The sequence below is a fragment of the Pteropus medius genome, unplaced genomic scaffold (genome assembly GCF_902729225.1).
Source record: "Pteropus medius unplaced genomic scaffold, Ma_sr-lr_union100, whole genome shotgun sequence".
NCBI classification, from domain to species: domain Eukaryota; kingdom Metazoa; phylum Chordata; class Mammalia; order Chiroptera; family Pteropodidae; genus Pteropus; species Pteropus medius.
Window position 1 is genome coordinate 35060942 of NW_024355205.1, and position 23975 is coordinate 35084916.

General features: G+C 44.2%; 1 protein-coding gene across 6 annotated transcripts in view; it reads left to right on the forward strand.

Moving 5' to 3' along the window:
* Nucleotides 1-22438, forward strand: part of KCNJ15 (potassium inwardly rectifying channel subfamily J member 15) — a 39842-nt gene extending 17404 nt beyond the window's left edge. Inside the window, exons 1-3 of one of the 6 annotated variants that reach the window (XM_039857679.1) lie at nucleotides 9582-9762; nucleotides 18922-19009; nucleotides 21268-22438. In XM_039857679.1, the coding sequence (XP_039713613.1) occupies nucleotides 21288-22415 (1128 nt within the window). In that variant the 5' untranslated portion in view covers nucleotides 9582-9762; nucleotides 18922-19009; nucleotides 21268-21287 and the 3' untranslated portion in view covers nucleotides 22416-22438. Of the gene's footprint in view, nucleotides 1-9581; nucleotides 9763-17290; nucleotides 17571-18785; nucleotides 18817-18921; nucleotides 19022-21267 lie in introns of those variants that run through there. The other 5 variants (XM_039857680.1, XM_039857678.1, XM_039857681.1 and 2 more) reach the window with 5 other exon arrangements.
* The last annotated feature ends 1537 nt before the right edge of the window (nucleotides 22439-23975 follow it).

The following is a 23975-nucleotide window of genomic DNA, read 5'->3' on the forward strand; positions in this document are numbered from 1 at the left end:
CAACTTGCAAATATTAGAACCTATTCATCTCTAATCATTTTCTACTTGGTCTGTTTTAATGTCCTATCAATGACCTATCGATTACCCTAGTCAGTTACCCAATGACACTTAAGATTCCTCCCACCAAAATGCAGGTTGTGTATTTTCACAGGGCAATTCCTTTTAAAACCAGGATGGTCCATGAAACTGAGGGCTCTGTGCTCGCTGACCTAACAGAGTTGCTTTGGCTCTGTAGCTGCATTTTTGAACACCAAGGGTTAAACATTCGATGTAAATGTTAAAGAAGAAAATTAACTTTCAGCATTTCACATGCACTCTGATGTTCCCTACTGACCATGCCAGAGGAGAACTTTGAGGTCATTTTGTCCAACCCTCTCATTTTACAGATGAGGAAAACAGGACTAATGGCTACCTAGCAACACTAAATTATAGCTCCTCTAAAGCTGGAGAGCAGAGTTCGTAGGCTTCTTAATGCGCTCAGTTACTATACAGACTCCATGAGCTGATGAGTGTGCTATGACCTTGAGCATTTACATTTTGTGGTTTTCAAATGTTTATGTTTCTAACGTGGTATTTGTAATTCCAAGTCTCAGTAACCTATTACCACAGAGGCCTTGCCAATCCCCAGCTCTGGGCTGCCCATCCTTTCCCACTCAGCTAGTGCTCCCAGGCTGCCCAGCAGTGCAAAGTCACGATCGTGGAGCCAATGACACCAGTTCAGGCTCGTGAGCCCTAGAGGACCCTTGCTCTTTTCTTCATCTCTTATTGTCTCTCCTACGTGCTACTCAGGTGCTAACCCGGGTTCGTTTCACATCCTTCAGGCCTGTTTCTCTTCCTCCGAAAGGCCAGGCCATCATTTCTTGAGCTAAGAGCACAGTTCTTCACTTGTCATCCTCTACTGCTCAAATTTTTTCCATAACTTGCCCTATCTTTCTTTTCCTTCCCCATACTGGAGCATAAGTTTTATGAAAGCAAGCATCTTGACTGTACTCCTGTATCTCCAGTGTCTAGAACAGTCTGGAAAATAGTAGGTGCTCAATAAACACATGTGCAGTGAATGTACCTCTTCTTTTTCTTCCCTTTTAAGGGAATGGGTGTCCCTTTCCTTTCTAAGACTTACCCCCCTGATAACATCAGTGCTTCCTTGTCCACCCTCAAATCTTTGACCTTTAGATCATGTCTTCTTTTTTGAAAACTTGCCTCCCCAGTTGTCCACTCTGCTGAATTTACATCGCTGCTCTTTCTCCAGCTTCTTTGCTGGAAAGCCTCTCTCTTTCTCTTCAATACAGGCAGTAAGAATCTACCCTCAGCCGCCTTCTTCTCTTGGTATTTTTTGTTTATTACAGATCTCATTGACTCATTTGTGCTCAACTTCTACTTCTTCTTAGGGATTCCCAAATCTCCATTGCCAGCCCCAAATTTACTTCCTAGAGATGGACACTTCAAAGCAAGCGAGCTCAAAGCCAACATCATCAAGTGCCTTCAATACTCCCTGCTTCTCATGAGGCTTCCTCTTCATCCAGGCACCAAACCCCACAGTCCTTTCAGCCCCTGTCCCCCATCACCACCTCACATCCCATAGGTGTGTAAATTCCACCTGGTTCTAAACCCAGGTGGTGGTGCTTCCAAGTTCATGATTTGCTTGGATGGATTCAGAAGCCTCCTAAATAATCTCTCTACAGCTACAACCTATCTGGCTGGAGGAGCCTGGCTTCTTCTTGTCTGTTGAAAGATTGCACTTTTCAGTTTGATCTTCATGGCCTTTTAAAATCTATTGCCAGTTTAGCTTCCAATCTGGACTTATACTAACTTTTTTGGGGACACCACAGCAATTCTCAACCCTGGATATACATTAGAAGCAAATGGGGAGCTTTCAAAGAGTACAAGAACTCAGACTACTACTCATATATCCCTTTCAACCCCCCAGCGCAACGAGAGATTCTGATTCGACTGACCCATGGTGCAGTGAAGCATTCGGGCATTATGAATCTCCCCAGGCATGTCTATTATGTAGCCATGGGAATCATTGATATGCCTGCCCTATGGCCCAATCGAATGAGAGTTCTTGGGAAAATGCTGAACCATCACCACATACTTACGTAGGCGATTCTCCTTGCATGTGATCCTCCTTCCCTATTTCTTCTTCCTACACAAAATGCTTGAAGATTTCTGTGATTCTTCCAGTTGGAAAGAATCGATCCTTCTCCTGGAAATCCTTGGTACGTTTCTATATGTCGCGTTCATCCATGTGCGCCAGGAAGACTGGTATAAATAGACAATATAAAGTAGGATAAGACAAAGTCCCAGCCTTTACACAACTTACAGTCTTGTGGAATAAGAAAAAAACAAGAACCATTGAATATCATAAGTTTTATGATAAAAGTGTAGACGTATCCATAAGATAGTGGTTAGGCATGAAGAGTTCTATTCTTCTTGGCGTAATCACAACTTATGTCTACGTCATCTCTTCTATTAGATGGTATATTTGAGGGGTACAGGACCACACATCATTTATCTTTACGTATTTCAAAGACAACATCTTTCTTATAATAGTATTAAATATTTGCTGAATAAATGAGTAAGTGAGTGAATGAATGATATGTTGGCAATTAGGAATCAGGACGTATCCCACTAGAGTTCAAAGACCTATGTCACGATTTTCAGTCCTAAGCTATGTGTGAGTTCTACAATTTTCCTCAACCATCATTCCACGATTTATATAAAATGGTAATAAGAATAGCATATTAGAAATTAGGTCCCATTTCTCATCACCGAGTGGTAATAGATCTGTCCAAAATAAACATAGCCTCTTTGATTTTAATAAACAAATCCTAGAGATCAACTATGATGGTTTGATGGCCAATGGGAAGAACTGAGGGAGATTAGAAGAAGCACCTGCCCACTCAACAGATGCATGAGCTTCCCTCTTTCCAAGTCATGATCTTCAAGTTAAATCTTTGGGCCTCTTAAAGATGTCGTTAAGAAAGCTGATAAAATGGCCACCACATGAATGTAGACAGACAGAACCCTGAAATAATGTTTATGCTAATTGTGTGTATGTGTGTGTGTTTGGGGGGAGGGTTAAAGGAAGGATGAACTGATGTACTTGTGAAAGTAACTGTGCTTCTCCAGGAGAAAACCTCCAATCTTTCAAGTAACTGCAGGTATGATTACTATGAGTCACTGACCAAGTGAGCTGAAAGGGTTAGTTGAGCTTCTGGGAGTGCCTGCATCAGGAAAGATAAAAGGAAGGGTTTCTTAGCCCAGAGGATTTCAGCACTATAGAAACTCATTTCCTACAGAGATAGAACAATGTGTAAATATAAATCACTTCAAAAGAGCAGTTTAGAAAGCTTGACAGGTAATGACAAATGTGTTGAAAGTGTTCACATGTTTTGGGCCATGTCTCTGACATTCATTCATTCTTTAATTTATGAATTGATGACTAATCCATTTTTGCTTCATTTGCTGACTCATTTATAGAGCAATGAGTAAGAGTCATTAAAACTTTTACCTTTTGAGCATGTACTATGTGCCAGGGACTGTGTGACGGTGGGTTCACAGATGAACAGGGTCCAATCCCTGTCCTCAAAAAACTCATCATCTAGAGGAGGGAGACAGACACATTAAGAGAAAATCACGGTGTTGTAGTGACATTCTACTTTATAGTGGTAAAGGAGAGGCCAGTTCTTAAATGAATCTGCCATGGGAAGTGTTAGTCATGGGAAGAACCAGGCGGACAATTGGAGGAACTGGTACCAGGCTAGGCTTCGTAGGCAGGGGAGACAGTGGAAGAAAAGTCAGGTAGAGAGGTGTGGGGGTTTGTATGCAGTGTGTGAAGAGTGAAAGCAACTCATCATTATCAAAGTATGGATGATGGCGAGGAGAACCTCCAGAAATATGACCAACGTGGTAGTCAGGGGCTGGAGCGCAGGAGACTTGGACTTTGGAAAACTAGTTTAGACTTTATCAGGTAAGAAAGGAAGAACGATTTGAGGGAGGATACAGGGAACCGACACAGACAAGTTCTCATTTTTGAAAAGTTAGCTTTAGAGAGATTGGCTCTAAAAGATAGCCAGAAAGCAAAGAGGTCCAGGGATGCAGTGAGCAGGGAACTGCTCCTCGCCTATTAATCTGGCAGTGATGAGAGAGGCCTGGGATGAAGACACGAATCTCACAATAAAGATGGCATCTCAAGCCGTGAGAGGAGATACAGGAGTGCGTGTTTAATGGGAATAAAAGAGTTTGGAGTATGGGGCTTTGGGGGAAAATACCATTTAAAGGACCGGAAGAAGAGCAGGAGCCTAAAATGGACTTGAAAAGAAGCCAGAAAAATTGGGAGACGTTGGTAGAAGTCTGTGGCAACAGTCTGAAATGTCAGGAAAGTGTCAAGTAAGATGAAGAATGAAATGGGCCCACCGCCTGAGCCCACCGCCTGAGCCCAGAGTTATTGGCTCCGAGGGAGCCATGTGCTCGGCAGAGGACGGTTTCCTGTGGGCTGGGGGCCATCACACAGCCATCGAGGAAATAGAGGCAAAGGGTAATCACTTTCCTCCCCAAAGCTCTTCTCCACACCCATCGATTCTGTCTCCCAAAGCTTGGCTTCATGGTGCAAGGCATTCTCCTTCACCAAACTTCTTGTCTCTCCCCACGGCCAGAGACAGGTCCTTTGTCCTTTGTCCTTTCATGGGTTTTATTACCAGTGGTCAAGAGGAAACAGGAGCTGGCTCACAGAACAAACAAGAAAGCACTGACCGGGTCTTTCAAGCAGGGTCTCGTTCCCACTTTCACCCCCTGAAAATTGGATCTCTTGGCCAAAAATAGGCGTGAAGATAGAACCAAGATAGGACATTATGAACTGGCCAACTGGGCTCGATTCGGGGCACAACTCATTTCAAGTGGCCAGTTTAATGACCCCTTGGAATTTCCTCTTCCATCCTCTCCATTGTCTTCGCTAAACATGGACGTGTGCTCTTTCTTAGGTGTCGAGGTAGTTAGAGGCTGCATCCTGTTGGGCTGCATTGTGTTTGTGTGGACTTCAGACCTAGATACAGAGGAAGCATCTGTCTAATCCAATCATACATCACTGTTCGCTGACACCAGTTACACAGTATAGAGGATGTAAATATTTGAAAACGTATTTGCGACCACTCTTGCATGGCACAAACTGGCCAGCAATTAGGCTAAAGCGCAGGGCTCAGATTAGACCGAAGCGGTCTTCTGAAAGTTGTCCTAGGACACACAAACGTGAATTTCCGGGTAGACTTTGTGAATTAAGAGAATCATTTTATCTGTCCATGACGTGAGTGTGCACACTCACGAACATTCCCTGAGGACTCCGTGTGTGTATGTGGTACTTTTCTCTCTTTCTGTGGACAAACAGTGTTGGCATCCCATCGGCTCCCGACGCCAGCGTGCCATCAGGGTGCAGGTGTGGTGGTAGCTCTCACTCGTCAGAAGCTCCTGGCTTGCCCTCTCCCGCTGAACGCGGGCACCAGAGAGGTTTTGACAAGACTGTGGTTTCCAGCTCTGATCCTCAGAAAGGAGGCTCCAGGTATGAGCCAAACACTGGACAAGAGCTGCTGACCAGAGGGCTGTTTTGTGCTACTGTCTTTATAAATGGTGATCCTTTTTTTGTTAATGAAGTTGGCCAGTGACCTTGAACTTTCGGCCATGGGTAAAGCCGTACTGCCCAGCACCCCTCAGAGGCCCCTTTCACAGCAGCGTGTGGGAGAGAAGTCAGCCTTCATGGCCCTTCTTTGCAGCTTCCCTTCCTTGCAATGAGTGAATCTTTTCTCCCAGGCTCTAGGGTGATGCCGGTTCTGGCCACCCGTGGGACCGATGAGGAAACAGTCCCCGGAACCATCTTCTGTGCTCTGTGCTGTAGCTCAGACGAGCCACCTGCTTGTAAAAAGCTGATTGCCACTCATGGCGTAGCACCCTCCAGTCCCGGCCTCACAACGCCTGGGGCCTGTGACAAACGTGGATTCTGAGACCTCAGCCCAGAACTTCTGAATCGGAATCTGTATTTTAACACAATCCTCGGGGCATCTGCAGGTTCAAGTTTAATAAGCACTGGCCTAAAGCAGTGGATTCGAGAACTTATAATTCCCCTACCACACACACACACACACACACACACACACACACACACACACACACACACGGGAACATGAACACGTACATGCACGATATATACATTTTTGCCCCGTGCTAATATATTATGTACATTTTTGAGCACGCGCTAAACACAAACACTTAAAAGGATGAAGTAGACTCTAAATTTGAACAATTCTATTACTTTTCTGCTGTACCCTTTCGGATTTGTGCTATGAATCCGAATAGGAAGTCTAAATCCTCATTTCTGGTTCTGTCATTCACATCAGTGACGCGTGTGGCCCCGTCTTCCCTCCGACGTGCCTCTTTTGGGGCCAGCTTCCCCTCTGACCTAGCACATTACATCCCGTATCTTTGAATGAGGTGCTTTGGCCACCAAACCGGGGAGGCTCAGAGTTCACTGGAATAGCATCCGTACCCACCCTGCTCCTCCCCCAACACTAAGAAGGCCCTGCCGCGTGGCCGGCCTTGTGTGGGCGTTAGGGTTAAAAGACAGATTGAACGCCCGCCCCACAGAGCCTGGTTTAAAGAGAGAGAAGTTTCTAAACAGATCATTACATCAACACCTCCAGCCTCCAGTTTTACCGTGAGGCGCGGACAGTTTGCAAAAGGCAAGAGGAATTCTCTCCCCGGAAGGTGGAGGAGGTGACGTCTGAACAGAGCCTTGACGGACGAATAGGAGTTCTCCAGGCTCAGGGCACGGAGAAGGAATCTGGGGTAAAGAGACCTGCCCGAGCGAAAGCTTCGGGCAGAAAACCCGCTTTATCAGCATTTCTTTTGGGTGAACTCTTCCAACTCAGTCAGTTAAGTGAAGCGCTAAGTTGCCATGAAATAACCCCGAACCCTCATCCCGAACACCAGTTCTTGGATTTGTACAGTCAAAACGGCTCCGAGAGTAACTCGTTTCATACCGTTTGGCCACGGGAGCGTGTGGAAAGTTTCTTAGTAAAAGCACAGTAAGTACTTATTTACAGTAAAATCTGGAATGTTTGGGAATGGTCTGTGCTAGGGAAATTGAATTTTCAGATTAACTGCATAAAAATGGAAAATCTGATTGAAAAACCTTCCTAATTTTGTTTTCCTTTGAAGAGATAACTGCTGTTAACATTTTAGAGGCATTTTATTTCAATTTACCTTGAGAGAAAAACAGAGCTGTATATTCAGCTTTATCGAATGCCTTTTTCAACCCTGTGTAGGTTTGCTGTGATTTTTAAAGACTACATAATATTTCGGTTTATAAATAGTTTATAAATTTAAAATCCTCTCTATATTATTGCTGATCCAGGTTGGTTTGAACATTTTAATATTATCACTAATGTAGAGAACACGCTTACACATAATCCTGATGCGTATTTCTTATTAATTCTTAGACATAAATTTACTGGGTCAAAGATTATAAAATAGTTCTAAACTTTGGATATACATTAGCAAATTGATGCCTGAAAAAGCTATGCCAAGTCACTGTATCAGAAGCCATGTATGAAGCCATTCACCTCTGTGTGCTTGTCTGTGCAAATTGCTGATCTGGCTTTTCAAATCTTTGATCCGTGACAAGCTGTGGTTCTCGGATCCGTGGCTCCTTCTTGGCTTCTTTTGACAGTGCTCCCCACTCTGCCTGACCTCGGGCTCCCCAAGACTCAGTCTAGGACTGCCTCTCCCATACTCTACATCTAAGAGAATCTCATCTGCTTACATGTTTCCAGTTCCTGGTAATTTATTTGTGGATTTAAACATGAAAGGCATCTCTCCTGCCCAGCCTTCGTCAGACCCATTAGCACAGACCCCAGGTCTCATCTCTGCTTGGGTGTCCCAGGCACCTCACCCCCACCCCCGCCCCGTGCCCCCAGGCTGGATCCTCCTGCATTGACATAAAGCACCCAGTGAGCTCTGACCTGCTATAATATCAAAACATTCGAACAACCTGGCTATCCGATAACACATGAATGGTTTTTAAAATATAGAGAAAGATCCAGCGTTCTCTGAATCACTAAAATACCGCCCATCCCAGCCACCTCATTTCCATGCCAGGAGGCAGGAATCATCTGTGAGACCGCCTCTGCCTCTCCACCCTCATCCCAATGTCGCCCTGTTAGGGACACCTATTGACTTTCTGGAAGGGGTAACCCTCACTGCTCTCAATCTACTGGCACCAACTCTGTCCGTGCATCCGTATTTTAGGCTTGGATTACTGAAAGCAGCAGTTAATCTGACTTTCAGCACCTACGCTTGCCTCCCTTTTTTCAAATGGTGCCAAAAATGATGACTTTTAAAAGCAAGTCTGATCCCATCTCTTCGTTGATTAAAACCCTGAGATGCTTCTCCTTCTCCCAGGATGAAGGATGGCCCTCAAGGAGCCCGCCAAGCCCTGCCTGGTGTGGCTCTGCCCTAAACTCCTGCCCGATCCCACTCCCCTGCCCCCTCCTCAAACCTTTCCCCATTTCCTGGAAGGTACGAGCTTCTTGCCACCTCAGGTCTTTGCAATGCCATGTGTCCCGCTACCCAGCACACTCACCTCTGTCCTCGCCCGCCTTCTGACCTCCCATAGGCTTCGCATCCTTTGTGTCTCTATCTTAACGCCACCTCCCTAGGGAAGCCATCCTGGAACCCCAGACTAGGACACGTCGGGCTCTGTATGTCTCGTTCTCTCGTCTATCCTTGACTTTCTCCCTAGTTCTCTCCACGGATGTCTTTAAATAACTCATCTAATGACTTATTTAATACCTCCTTCCCCTGCTCTATTGTAAACCACATGAAAGCAAGGACCACATGAGTCCCATTCACCGCTGGAGCTCTCGCACCCTGCACAATGCTTAGCATACAGCAGGCACTCAGTAAGCTCTCAGGTTGCAAATGGAAGAATAGAGGCTGTTGAAATACCTTCAAGTTTTTTTTTTTTTTTGCCTTTAAAATCTTTTTGATCGTATATTTATAAACTTTGTTGTTCGGAGGAAGAAGGTTCTTATTGATTCACAAGGACTTGGGATAATCTCATTATTAACCCTCTGCTGTCATCTGTGGTAAATGTAATTTTTTTTGGTAAGGCATATTTCGTGTGCTTTGTTCATTGTACACGTATAATGTTAGTAGTTCACTGATACAATAATGAGCATGAGAAGGCAGACTTTTATGTTGCTTTCTGTGTTTTAACCTCACGCAATCCTATCACGTACAGAAATTATTATCATCGCTATTCCGCGGATGAGGAAGCTGAGTCTCAGAGGGATTAAGTAAATTGTCTGCGGTCGCACAGCTCCTATAAACAGAAGCAGGACCCTGTACCCTTAACCTTTACACTACGCTGCCTCTGAAGAAGTGTTTGATTATTTTTTTAAGTGCAGAGGAGGTAATATTCAATCTGACTTTTGAAGGGCAGGTGGGAGTTAACCAAGCAGAGGAGAGGACGAGAACCTTAAGGGAAAATGGCATGTTCCCAGGTGTCGAGCGTTCACAGAAAAGGCATCCAGGCCATACCCTGGAGGGAGCAAAGCTGAAGAGGGAGTGAGAGCCAGGGCTTAAAAGAGGTTTTAGCTTTGCAGAGGTGTTCAGGATTTATCCTGTCAGCAGCGGAGGCCGTTGGAGGATTTATGAAGGGGAGTATCGTCTGAATTTCTACTCTGTAGCTGAGTAAGCTTTCTCTTTTTCCTGGTAAGGATTATAATGAAACCATGGTAACATAAAGTTGCATGTGACCGAATATTGCATTAACAGTAAAAATCCAGCTTCACAGTTCTGAGAAACGCGGCATGTAAAGCTGTGAAGACAGGGAATTACGGGTATATCTGAGCTGTTATGTCTTCTTTTGTTTCCATGTAAGAAGAAACTACCATTATTTCCAGACTCGGGGTGTTGGAGGGTCTCCCCACTGTCACTGTTCCAATTACGTCAGCACCAATGTGATGGTCACTGCTAACACTCGTGCACGTGGTAATGTCTTATAGGACAGGGGGTTCACTGTGATTCTAATTGCTAAGTGTGTCCCAACAGTGTCAGGAAGCCTAATTGTTGAAAATGTCAAGAGAGCATTTATGGGGAAATCGATCAAGAAGGATTCAATATGTTGGCCCGACTTCTGTGACATTATCAGGATGAAGTCACATGGAGAAGCCTCCTTCACAGCAGGGTCCAAACCCAGGTGCATGGAGGCTGGAGCGATGAGGGGTAGAATTCAGGAGGATTCGTGATGGGGAAGAAAGAGAAACAGGTTTCCTCAATCGCCTGTGAGTAAAACGTAACACTGTGACTTTGTCGTAGTAGAAATCACGGTATTTGAACATTACACTGCAGCTTTTTAAGAGGTCTTTAACATTTCTGCTCATGATACCTTCAAAATGTTGGCTCTTATTAATTAATACTTGAAAAAGAAACACAGTTTGAGTTTTTAAAAATCGTGAGTGCATTTTAATATTATCGGTCTTTTGTAATCCTAGTTATTTTATTTTTATCTATTTAAACACATTCCGAGAAGGCAGTCAGACACCTTACCAGTCCACCAAAAAGGGCTGTAACACTAAAATGATTAATAACCCCCAAGCTACAGTAGTAAAATGAGACTAGCTTACTAGACTACCTGACACCTCTGGTGCGCGGAGCATGAAAAGGATGCACTGTCCTCCACAAAGTCTACATGTGTTCTCAGGGTTCACAGAACTGGGAGCATCTGGGTTGCCATTCTTCTAAGAATGTTGTCTGTACTCTTGAGCATAAATTTGCTTTTCCTTAGGGATACCAGATTTAGCAAGTAGAAATATAAGACTGCTTTGTACTTTATCTACATAGTACATATATATGTAGGTTTCAGACAAACAATGAATAAGTTTTAGTATAAGTATATATCTAATACCATAGGGGACATACTTATACTAAACAATTAACTGTTGTCCATCCGAAGTTTAGTTTTAAACTGGGCATCTTATATTTTACCTGGCAATCCTAAAAACACCAAAATTGGGCCAAGAGTCCTCCAGCTAATTAACTGCACGTGTTTTCTTATACTATTCACTGATGGATATTAGTTCTTCCAAAGGTCTCAGATTTTGATTGAATGTGAAGGTATTTTGAAGTTTGAAATGTTCTTATTATCGACTCGACAATCACAAGCATTTAGTTTTCAGCTTTGGGACAAGCAGACAACTCAAATATTGCCAATCCTCAAAGTAAGTTGACCACAATCCAAGAATTTCGGTATTAACTGCATTCCCCTGAGATCCTGGGCTATCTAGTTTCTGTATCAGAGAAATGTGGTCGAAGTTTAGACCGATGGTGAAACTGAATTTCAAAACCTTTTGACACTCTTCCCACTGTTAAATAACTTGGTTCCAAATCAAGCAAAAATCATAATTTCCTTTGTCTGGGATGAGATTCCAATCATGATAATAATGAGCATGGAAATCACCAAGGAAAAGAATTCCACCCTCGTATCCAGGTGAATCACACCAAAGTCTATTAACCATCAATCGATAGAGAAGAACAGTTCCAAATTTATTTTGAACAGAAGAAAAAATAGTCAGCATGAAGCCAGAAAAACAAGCCAGCCTGAGGTCGGTATGTATGTTTACATTTCGATACTCTTTCTATATGTCTATGTTGTTGTCATAGTAGAAAATATTACAAATGTGAGGCAAAGAAAGATGTGAATGGTTAAGGGTGGGCGATTCAATGTCTTAGTGAGCAGGAGATTTATTTAGGGGAAAATTCCATTCGAGACGTTGCAAATTATATAATGATGCCTTGTAAAAAAAAGGAGTGATCTAGTCTTGAGCAACTTTCAAGTACAGAGACGTGGGGGACAGAAAACGAACGTGGCTTGCTTGCTTCCCGTTTTTTCTCTCTTCCAACTAAGACCAGTTTGAAGTTTCATCACGTAGAATACGCGCCATAAAATACTTCTCTACAAGTACCATGTACAAAAACAGATGCCTTCCTTCTGACTAAGTCTAGGTAAGGGTCAGACAAGCCTAAACGCTCTTTGTTTCCTTCTCCTTATCTAAATGGGACTTTAGAGCCATCTTCTCTATGCTACGTTTGAACTAAGCCAGACAAGATTCCATGAGCTAGTTAAAAAAAAAAAAATCTCTTCCCCGAACTGAGAATCGGTGCAGTGGGTAACGCGATACAAGTCACTGTGTGCTTTTTCCCCGCCGTCAGACATAAATTTTCTCGTTTTGTCAGTCATATTTCAACAATGCATGTCCAAGCTATGCTGTCATTAGAGGGGAGACTATGCTTATTACCCAAGTTCTTTACATGTTGGAGCACGGAGAGGCCGGGGGTGGTAAACCGAAGGGAATTTCCATTTGCTCTTTAGCTGAGGCACATTCTTACTCTATAGGAAAGTTAGCTGTTATTAAGTAATAACGTTCAGCTGAAGTTGGTCACTCGTAACAACAGACAGATGTATTATGTTTTATTTGGGTTAGCCAACTCTCTTGCAAATAAAGGGCCTGAAATTAAACTGTCTTTACAAAAATATTCAGCAAATGATACCTCTGACTTATTCCAGTGCTCGAATTCTTTGCCATGGAAAATGGAAAATAAGTCTCCTGTTGAACCCAGTATCTGTTTAAACGTGTCCTTGATGACTGGAGAAAGGTCCGTGTTGTATAGAAGAAAAAAAAATTAAAAAAGAATCCTCCAACTTGTGAGGAGTAAAGGGTAAAACTATGCAAACCACATTTAGAGATGGAAAAGGACTTTTTTAGTACGTATGGAATTCAAAACAATAATAATGGAATGGAAACACAGGAAAAAAGGCTAAATGTTTGACCATAGAGGCAAATGGGAGCATTAGAGTCTCCCATGCAAAGCAAAATGCAGGGTTTGTTTTCAAAGGGTGCTTGCTGCCTTTCCCCTGTGTAACAGGGCAAAAGGAAGACCTTGCCAATCCACCAAACCATCACTAGCAAACTAGCTGCATAATCCCTTGGGAAGTCGGGTTCTTTTTAAGACACAGGTCCTTGGGCAACACTGCAGAGATTCTGATTCAGGAACTCAAGTGTGGGACTCAAGAACTGGCATTTCTAATGAGCTCCCCAGTGATGCTGATGCTGCAGTTGGGGCAGGGGTCACCCTATTCAGTGTCTAGTGAGATGGATAGATCATAGCAAGATAGTGCATAACAAAAAGAAATAATATCTGCCCACAAAATGAACTAAGAAGCACAGAGCCTTGCTTTTAGCCCTAACATTGCCGTTAGCTCCGTGACCTTGAACAAGGTGCTCTCTTTCTGATCCCCTTTTCCCCAGACATAAAATGCAGAGCTTAGACCAGACTTGTACTCTTCTAAATATTTCCAAATTGTCAGATAAATTCCAGATATAGTTAAGCCAGCATCTTTGCTGTAGGACTTCGCTATGGTATAGCAATGCATGGTATGACTCTCCAGTGGGTGCAGACAGTGGGGTGTTCAGAGATTTGGTGGGTAAAGCTTCCCCGAAGCATTTGACCACGAATCACTTTATTTGGGGAGCACCTGTACCGCACACCTGGGGGAAGGCTGAGCGAAGGCTGCTAAGGTGCTTCCAGCCTCAGCTGTCTCAGCCCTAGCGTCCAGGCTCTCCCCTCAGGCCTCTGACCTTCTCAGGGGATACCCGCCATCCTACTAGAAACCTCAGAACAATTTTTAAACAATTGCTTTCCTTTTTCCCAGAAATTCTCATTTTCCCCCAAGACGGTGTGCCTGTATTTCTATCCCCTAGGGCACGTCTCCTGGCTAACTGAAAACACCCCCTCCCCACCCCTCCAGCCATCACATGCCTATTTAACCCCACTGGCTCTCTGTTTCTCTCACACCAAAGGGCTCATGCCTCTGAAGGTGATGAGGCTGGACTGTTAGACAACCCGATTTACGGGCTCGTGGATTTCTTATATATTTTATATATTATTAGGTGGCGAATAGTGTAGATCACAGGCTCAACATGTAGTCTCAAGAGCGGCAGTGCCAGCATCCCCTGGGAACCTATCAGAAACGTAGACGCTCAGGCTCCGCTGCAGACCTACGAAATCAGAAACTCTGGGGTGGGGCCCGGCCATGTGCCTTTCAAGACCTCCAGGTAATCTGAATGTTTCCTGAACTTAGAGGTGAGAAGCATGGACTCTGGACTCAAACAGAAAGATCTGGTTTGCCAGTGTGGCCCTCCATGGATTAACTTCACCAACATGTGTGAATTATCTAATCTCTCTAAGCTTAGTTTCTTCACTTAGAAAATCGAGAGGATGTTTTCTACACAAGATAAAGAGAAGGATTAAATAGAATGCTATCTATAACTGCTTTAAAAGATGTCTAGTCCCTTTTAAGCACCCCCTTTTTAAATAAAAACTACCAATGATATAATAATAATGGCCCCCAGCACTGCCCAGTGTGTCTGTCATCACAGATCATGAGGCCACCACATCCTTCACCAAGGTCTTCTTGCTCCGCGAAATATTCGAGTGATAGTGCCCAAGCCTTTATATCTTGTCCTGAAAATTTGTCTTATCGAGATAAATTTACGTATGGATTTAGAAGTAATTTCATGAGAAGAATTAGTCAGCTTTTTTATTTCTTTTCTCTGTTGTCCTTACAGGTCAGGCGATTCTGTCTTCCTATTGGAAACTTGTTCGTTTGAATTTTGTTTTTTTTCTATCCCGTATTTAGTCATAGATGAACATTCAAAGTTCACATTAGGGCTATTTGAAGACTTTACATGTTTCCTTTAAATATAATCCCAAGGTATAAAAACACGAAGAAAGGGTGTGTCTGTGGTCAGGCTTTTGCTAGGTGTCGCCTCAATAGCAGACAATTCCAAGAATTCAATGGCTTATGGCAACAAGGAGTTTTTTTCTCACCCGTGTTACAAGTCAGCTGTGGGTAAGTCGTAGCTTGGCGCCAAGGGTCTCTCTCTTCCCAGTTCCCTAGAAGAAGGAACAGCCCAGTCTGAGCCTTACCCAAGACCCAGCCGTGAGTCTTATACCTCTGTTCAGCTGTGTAGTGAGTCACTGTGGTTCACACTCATTGGCCAGAACAGTCACATGACCGCACCTGACGCAAAAGGGTGAAAACACATTCCCCACAGGGACAAGCCCAGGGGAGGACTTTATGGATGGGCCCAGCAGACAGTAGCAGCCAATAACAGGAAGCAACGATCAGCCACCGCAACAAAAGTTACCAACGCTCTACCAATTAAATTGCGAGTTTACAGCTTCAAAACATAGGCCGTTAGGATAGAGAAACCTAGGCTGCAAATAATCACCTGGAGTGTCCTCTCAGATCATTATGACTCTCATGGAGGAGAAAGACAATTCCACAGCCTCCCAGAAGCTGCCGTTCCTTCCAGCCAGCCTCGGTCCTCGATGGCCCGAGGGGAAGAATAGGTTTGCAGAAGGAAAGAGTAATTTCCCCAGCCAGTAAGAACCAAAGATGCTGCCCTCTGGGATCTTCTGAGAGCCAACGTTAGCCGCCTTGTTCTTTTTCGATGGATATGTTCATCTCTGAGGCCACTTGAGCAAGGCCATCCATATCCTCAGTCGACGTGGATTAAGAGCAGTTAAGACCAGCCATGGAAGCAAGTCCTAGACTGCTTTGAAGAGCAGGAAGGAAGGTGATACAAGGCCAAGACCAAAGGTCCCAGAGCAGGTGCATGTGTGGCCACAGTCACGGGATCCAAAGAAAAGATAGCTAAGCCTCACTGGTTTTAATTTCAATGATTTTTAAACCTTTTAAGTTCAGTGAACCCAAGTACATTCTTGTCAAGCATTTTTTTTTTTCTACTTAATATTTAAACCTGTGTATCCTTAAAGTGAAATTTAATCCAAGTATTTTGGATCGATAGCAAAGAAAGAGATCATCAAAAAATTGTTTTGTCACAAACACTTGACATTCGAGAAAGCTCGTTGAGCAATTTTTTAAATACACACACACACACACACACACACACACATATATACACGTAAACAGAAAGCAGTTTGTTAGAGCTGTAAAGTCAGATCTCCTCAAATTCTAACTTTAGTTTGGAATTGTAAAGTTGTGGTTTGAGGTGGATTCCATTTCTTCATACCTCACCACCTCCTTTGAAGTACATAGAATGACTTCACTTGAAGCCTGATTGAGAAACTCCAGATTTGGGAATCTGCTGCCTCCCCAACTTTTTTTTTTTCTTAGTTAATTTTTTCTGCAGGTACAAATACTTCATTAGCCCACCACAGGACATAGAATGAAGTTTTTCCCAGAACAGGCAAATGGAACACTTCCAAAATTTGACTCAACGGAGCTCTAAGTTTTTAGAAGGGCTCCGTGTTGTACTAACTGAGAATGGAAAAGAAAATATTTTTTCAATGCTTTAAAAGAATTAATACTTAGCCTTGGTCTGCTGGGTACTTGGCACTCATCCACAAGGATGGTGAAGACGGGGCATTCTGAAGAGTAATAAACAGATCTTTTGGATGCCTGTGCATGCTAGCGTTGTTCTAGAACGCTAAGAGAAAATGCGGGGGTCCAGGTCTTGCTCAAGGGTGGATGTCATTCAGCCTGGAAGCCATTGCGCCCTGGTTCTCAGTCAGTGCGTGTATTTGGAGCAACAGTGTCACCTGAGAACCTGTTAGACATGCGAACTCTTGGGCCCCACCCCGAACCCACTGAATCAGAAATGGCCTGGGCTTTCCAGGGGCTTCTGATGAGCTACAGCTTAGGCTCCTTTGTCAGGGTGGTGGAGAATGCAGGCACAGGATCTCCGCAGGGGCATTGCTGTCACAGGCCAGCTCTTGGGAATTTAGGTGGGTCGCTTCACCTGCCTGTGCCACAGTTCCCTCCTCACGGGGATAATGCTGGTACTTGCCTTGCACGACTGGTGTGAGGGCTAATGAAGTTCACACAAGGAAAGCACCACGTGGCACCGTAGTGTTGCCTATTTACGACAGTGATCGCTGTTATTGATCTGGAACTTTATTATGATTACTTCTTCAAATGTTTATTTTATTATTTTGCTATTGCCATTGTTGTTATTTATCAGCATCTCTCCCACTTTGGGCCACCTCTGGCTTATTCTGACTCGATTCTGTCTATATTTGTGCCTGTTATTGGCATATCTATTTCTTCTAATTGGTCAGCATCTTTCCGGCCATATACAGCTTGATTTTTCCCTGACAGGGCAGTGTGTTCCTGCTCACGGTGGTTGATTTCTTTGCTCATCCGTTCTTATAAGAGCCCCTTTCTCTGACAGAATCTCGAGGACGGTGATGGGAACTCGCTTTCTGTTTTTTCCATCCTCGTCATTTTGTCCCCAGTGCTGAAGATGTAGTTCTTCTACCGCTAAGGACGTTTTCCAATGTGCCCGCTGTGTAGTTCTGTTTCAGAAATGCGTCTCTCTCTCCTTTATCTCCAGACCACAAATGCTGCGTGGCATAAGAGTGTGAGATGCCTCCATGCCATGTGTATTTTGTTGGCTTGAAGCGAGAGAGAGTAATATCGACCTCTCCATTTAGTAAGTTTAAGGACTTCACTTCAATAAAGAGATCGCAGTTCTAAGAATCACAATCTCAACCCACATGCTGGAATAATATAATGAACACTGGAAAAATAAATACAATTTCCAGAGACTAAAGAACACTACTAATGGTTTCTATGGAATATTGCTTATTTGTGGGGTCAGGAGAAGGGAATACTTGTTATCACAGAAGAGAATACTTGTTATTATTCCTCCATCCTTAGCTTTTGAGAAACTGTTGTTCCTTAACAATTCGGAAGTAAAGCCACGTCGCTTGCTGAATCACTAAGGGGGCAAAAAAGAATCTAAGGCAGTAACATAACATTGTGCGAAAGAATTATATGAAATAAGCGTGTGTATCAACAGAGAAGTAAATTTCATCAAAGAAGTCTGTCGAAGAATAAAACACTATAAGAGCATGTGACGAAGGGTAAATAACAAAGCGAGCATCCAGGTAAGATCGACACTGGATCCTAACAGAGGGATGATGAAGAGGTCGTTTGCCAAACCCGCTAACGCAGAGCGAGAATCGAGGGCATAAGCAGCTGTGCAGCTTGACAACTGGGACTACTTAAATGAGAAAAGAGTAATTATTGTAATTATTTTCAATAACTGGTGGATTAGAAAAGAAGTATGAATTGTATGTGTGCTTCTTTGTGTAAGACAGATAAAAATGTGTGTGTGTGTGTGTGTGGCTTAAGAAGAAATAGTTCTGAAAAGCAAGATGTAAAAGAACCTCTTGAATTTAGAACAGATTGCATTAAACTTTGGAGGTTTAAGGTTTAACAGCTTCTAAAGACTCGGGACCTGGTTTATTTTCCTGCCGTGATCCATCCGTATCATGAAGACAAGTGGCTCCAACCTCTCAGGCCTCAGTCTCCCCGTTTGAACAACGTGCGTCAAATGGCTGGGTTTTGACAATCTTTTCAACTCTAATGTTCTATGACTCAACAATAATAATGCATTTCCACAGGCGGTAAAAATATTCTAGACTCTTCCCTTCCAATTCTCACTGTTTACTTCCTCTGCACTTCCCCTTCCTGCCTCCCCGTTTGCTATCGGTTGATAGTGGGCCTCAGTGGGGGTGAGTTAGCTCTGGTTCCAGGGTGTTTTACTACTGAGCTCCCTGCAGAGGGTGGGAATTCTAGTGAGGGCTGTGATTGCGGTTTCAATTTAATTCTTAAAGCACTCCTCGAGCCTTTATTCTATTCTGGCACCAGGCCAGACGACCAGGGATGGGAAGGTAGATGCTAGGGCCTCGGCCCTTGGGGGAATTGTGAAGGGCCAGTTTCACTGGGTCGGTTTCTTGGTAAATCCCTATAAACACCACTGTCCCCCTTTCTTTCAGGCAGTAGCAGAATCCCAGGTAGCCAGGTGGGTGAAGGGGAGCGAGGACATCCCACCTGCCTTGGAGAAGACGGCTTCCAACCCGCCGAGTAAGTGACCAGGTAGTAAACAGTTCTGAGGGCGTCGGGCGTTGAGAGGGAGGGAGAAGGTGTTCGCCCTTTGAGGGCTGTCCGCTGGCTGTTCTTCTCCGCAGAGAGATGCTAAACCTAAAATCCTAGGCTCTAAGTCTTTATCCCATTTCTGACCACCGGCCTCTGGAAAGAGGTGCATGGGTGTCATTAACCCAAACACTAGATGTGCAGAAATACAGCAAAGGCACTTTGAGCAGCAAAAGGAAAATGATCCAGCTCATCCCAAGCCTGGCCCGTTGCCCTTTGAGAGGTTAAAACAGAAGCTTCGTGGCACTGCCTTCATATAAACAGGGCCAAGCTTTCCAGAAGCTGGCGGACAGCTAAGCTCGTAGTTTTGCTCGTGCCCGTAGGACATTTGTGTATCACTCACACCCAAAATCTTAAGCCTCTGTTTTTCTTTCAGTGGATTGAATGGCATGCAATTTCCCCTAGCAATTCTTCTTCTTCTTTTTTTTTTTCCCCTTAAGTGCGTGCACTTACTTGTCTTTTGTCTTCAGCAATGCTCGTGTTCCGAGCTTGCCTGTGCCTTCGGCCATGCCAACATGGCGTTTTGCTCCCAAACTTGCATCATGGCCGTTTCCCTCTCAGTCACTGAGAAGGACTGTTGAGGGTCTGATAAAACCATGCTCATCAGTCATACCTTGTACTTTGCTTTTAAATTGATCCTCAAATAAGTGGAATAGGCTTCAAGGAGTAAATTCTGAATAACATATGGCCCTTCTTTGCAATGAAAATGAAAAAGTGACTTTCCTTTCCAAGAAAAAAAAAAATAAAATCGTTTCACGTGACATTCAGTAAAGGACACACTCTTGATAACGTAACAGGAAAATTAGAGAGCCCAGCAGACCCGCGGCATCCTTGCCGAGTGTCAGCCTGTGAGGGATATGACTTCCCTTCCTGGAAGGGATTTGCCCAGAGGATTATTTTCAAAACTTCTACTGCAATAATGCTGCTCTAACAGCAAAAACTATTGCATGAATCACAGACCACTGCATACCAGTTCCTTTTTATATGGGAGAAATTTTTTTTTTATTCTTAAAAAAACCAATGAGCTGGAAAAAACATGCCAAACAGGTAGAGTTCCCCCTAATCACTCGCACCATCTTTTTCAAGGAATGGAGAGTGCTTTAGCTCAGTCACCAGGCAGGTACTATAAGATGCCGTGTAGCCTCACGCCCAGCTTGTTCCCGTCTGTAACGACAGGGCTCAGCGCGGGAGACTTGCACTTCTAGGTAGGTCAGCTCTGCTGCACACTGCTGGACGCCTGTACTGAGTTACTTGTTCATTAACTCTTTAAAATAGATTCCTATGCTGGTTCTACTTAGTTATCAAGAAATGAGGCAGGATTTTTGTGCCATATCTAAATGCCATACCTAATATGGTGTATTGATAGCACTTGTAAGAATAATCGGCATATAGATTAAGCCATTAATCAAGCATAATTATTTACTATGTGTTTTTTGGGGGGGGGTTGATAACTTAGTCTTTTCCATTGTAATCGAGAACTAGGAGAGGTCATGGATTCTAAATTATCCATTGGATAGGGGAGGGGAGGGGAGGAATAAATTGCTATTATAGGTGATGTCATGCAAAAAGTAAGTTTTAAAGAAATTTCACGCTACCCAAATTTTAACAATTTGTATTAGTGTTCTCCATCCCTATATAGAGAATTATCTTATGGATGGTCAATTTTAGTTATATCAGTACTGACCCTGTGCTCAGTCAACTTATTTTAAAATTCCCTATAATTATAAATCCACGGTAGCTGAATATACACGCAGATATCCATTATACTCTGCGGGGTTGATGCACACGAGCGCGATATTATAAAGATTGGCATCGTTTTTGACTGTGAGGCTCGGTTTGGGCACTTTATAGCCATTACATCATTTAGCTGTCACAAAAATCCCGAGGAGTAGGCTTTATGCCCATTTTGCAGATTAGGAAACTAAGATCCGAGAGTTTGGATTGTCCTGGGTCACACAGCAAGTAAGTCGGAGAGTCAGCATTTAGCCCCGGTTTGCTGGTCTCCAGGCTCCTCGCTTCACCCCACTTTCCCCCTCAAGCACAAGTAGGCCTGCCTTGCCCTTAGAAGTCTCCTTTCACGTACACGTCGGCCTACATTCATGTTAATTTCGCATGATCATCCCGTTTCTGTTGTCTGGATGTTCTACCAAGTGTGCCAGCAGTAAAACGTCTCTCTGTCGTTCCCTTAGGTGTCCCCAAGAGCCTGACGATGGACCCCATTCACATTAGCATGTCCAGCGCTCCCTTGGTGAAGCACCCAGCCGGCGCCGGACTCAAGGCCAGCAGGCCCCGCGTCATGTCCAAGAGCGGACACAGCAATGTGAGAATCGACAAAGTGGATGGCATATACTTGCTCTATCTTCAAGACTTGTGGACCACCGTGATTGACATGAAGTGGAGATACAAACTCACCCTGTTTGCGGCCACCTTTGTGATGACCTGGTTCCTCTTCGGGGTCATCTACTACGCCATCGCCTTTATCCACGGGGACTTAGACCTGAGCGAGCCTGTGTCAAATCACACTCCCTGCATCATGAAGGTGGACTCCCTCACCGGGGCATTTCTCTTTTCCCTGGAGTCTCAGACGACCATTGGCTACGGCGTCCGCTCCATCACCGAGGAATGCCCCCATGCCATTTTCCTATTGGTCGCTCAGCTGGTCATTACGACCTTGATTGAGATCTTTATCACGGGCACCTTCCTGGCCAAAATCGCCAGACCCAAAAAACGGGCCGAGACCATCAAGTTCAGCCACTGCGCGGTCATCACCAAGCAGAACGGGAAGCTGTGCTTGGTGATCCAGGTGGCCAACATGAGGAAGAGTCTCCTGATTCAGTGCCAGCTGTCCGGCAAGCTTCTCCAGACCCACGTCACCAAGGAGGGGGAGCGGATCCTCCTCAACCAGGCCACCGTCAAGTTCCACGTGGACTCCTCCTCGGACAGCCCTTTCCTCATCCTGCCCATGACCTTCTACCACGTGCTGGACGAGACGAGCCCCCTGAGAGACCTCACACCCCAGAACCTGAAAGAGAAGGACTTCGAGCTGGTGGTCCTTCTCAACGCCACCGTGGAGTCCACCAGCGCCGTCTGCCAGAGCCGCACGTCCTACACCCCAGAGGAGATCCACTGGGGCTTTGAGTTTGTGCCTGTGGTTTCTCTCTCCAAAAACGGAAAGTACGTGGCAGATTTCAGTCAGTTCGAACAGATCCGGAAGACCTCAGACTGCTCATGTTACTGCGCGGATTCCGAGAAGCAGAAGCTGGAGGAGAGGTACAGGCAGGAGGACCAGAGGGAGAGGGAGCTGAGAACACTTCTGCTGCAGCAGAGCAACGTCTGACGGCAGTGACGTCGCCTCGGCTCGACGCCACGGGCTGTTTCCACGCCGGAGCTCCCTCTGAACGTAAAGGTGGCTTCGAAAACAAAAACACGTGGCATCTCTCTAAAAGACGGCACGGACTTGCAAAATCGATCTTTTCCTTTGATCTGGTGGCTAAACGAGAATCTCCCCGTTGGAGAGGGCTCCTTTGTTAAATGCTTCTTCCGAAGCGGACTCTCAGACGTTCCAAAAAGGGGGCTACATTTCAAAGAACTTGGGGTAGGGCAATTGCGAAAACGTCCTGCCGGATGGACACATTTTTAGCGATGCTGATTATGGAAGGAAATGTATTTCTGTACGAGGATATCAGCTATTATATAAGGTATTTATTCAATACGAGTAGTGAAGGTATTATGCCAGGACTTGAAATGCGATATTCACTTATATCATTGCTTTAAAACACTTCTTTTTTTTTTTCCAAGCACAGAAAATGTTATATATAACAAGGCTATCCGGAAATACAGAAAAATGAGCCAGGAGGACTGTTTACTTACAAAATACAATAATTCCATTTTTACCTTTTTTTTGTGTATTTAATTGTGTAGAATGAAATCGATCAAATCAGGAATTAATAGTTGCGAGAACATATACAAACGGGGCTGATGCTGTTGTTCGCACTGATTTTTTTCGTTGGAATGTACCAGCCCCTTTCATTGAAAATGTAGTTCACAGACCAGCAACCTCAGCCCCGTCTAGGAGCTCGTTAGCAATGCAGAATCACAGGCCCCCCACCCCGGACTTAGAGAATCAGAGTCTAGATCTTAACAAGACCCCCAAAAGCTTCATGTACAAATGAGAGCTTCAAAATCTTCTCTCTGTGCAACGTCTTCAAAGTAATTTTCTGTAGCCGTGGGAATCTGTGGGTCCCACGTCCACGTGACCTCCAGACCTGTCCTTTCTTCGGATCGTTTTTATAGACCAATATTCCTTTCAACCATTTCATTCTTTATCTGTTAAAATAACTTGTCCACAATGAAACTGCCTCTGACACTCGAAGGGCAAAATAAAACTCTTGAGAGGAATGGTTATCTCACTCGTGATAATTACTCGCTTGTTGATTATGGTTAGCAGAGAAGAAAAATAGCTACCTAACAATCAGAAACACGCTCGGATGTTGAACTCTAGATGGTCAATGGGGACACGAGGAACGGGAGTTGCTGGGGATAAGTAATTCGTACACAGATGACTCCTTGAAGCGTGAACAAAATTTAATAATCTGATAACATGTAAAGAATGCCCTCAGTATTCAAATAAATCTTGTGCGACTCAGTGTTACAGAAGTCATATTTTGCCTTTGGCAGAATTTAGGCGCCAGATACTCTGCATTTCTTTGGGGCAGAGAATACATGGGCTAGGATTGGCTAAATGTGCAAAAGGTAAATTCATATTTCATTCAAACCAGCATGGACTTGCTTATTCACTCAAGAAGAACATGAGTATAATTGTGTAGGCGCTGCATGGAAATACACGTGAGCCCACATACATGTACGAACAGGTGTATGTGCTGCACATGTACACATG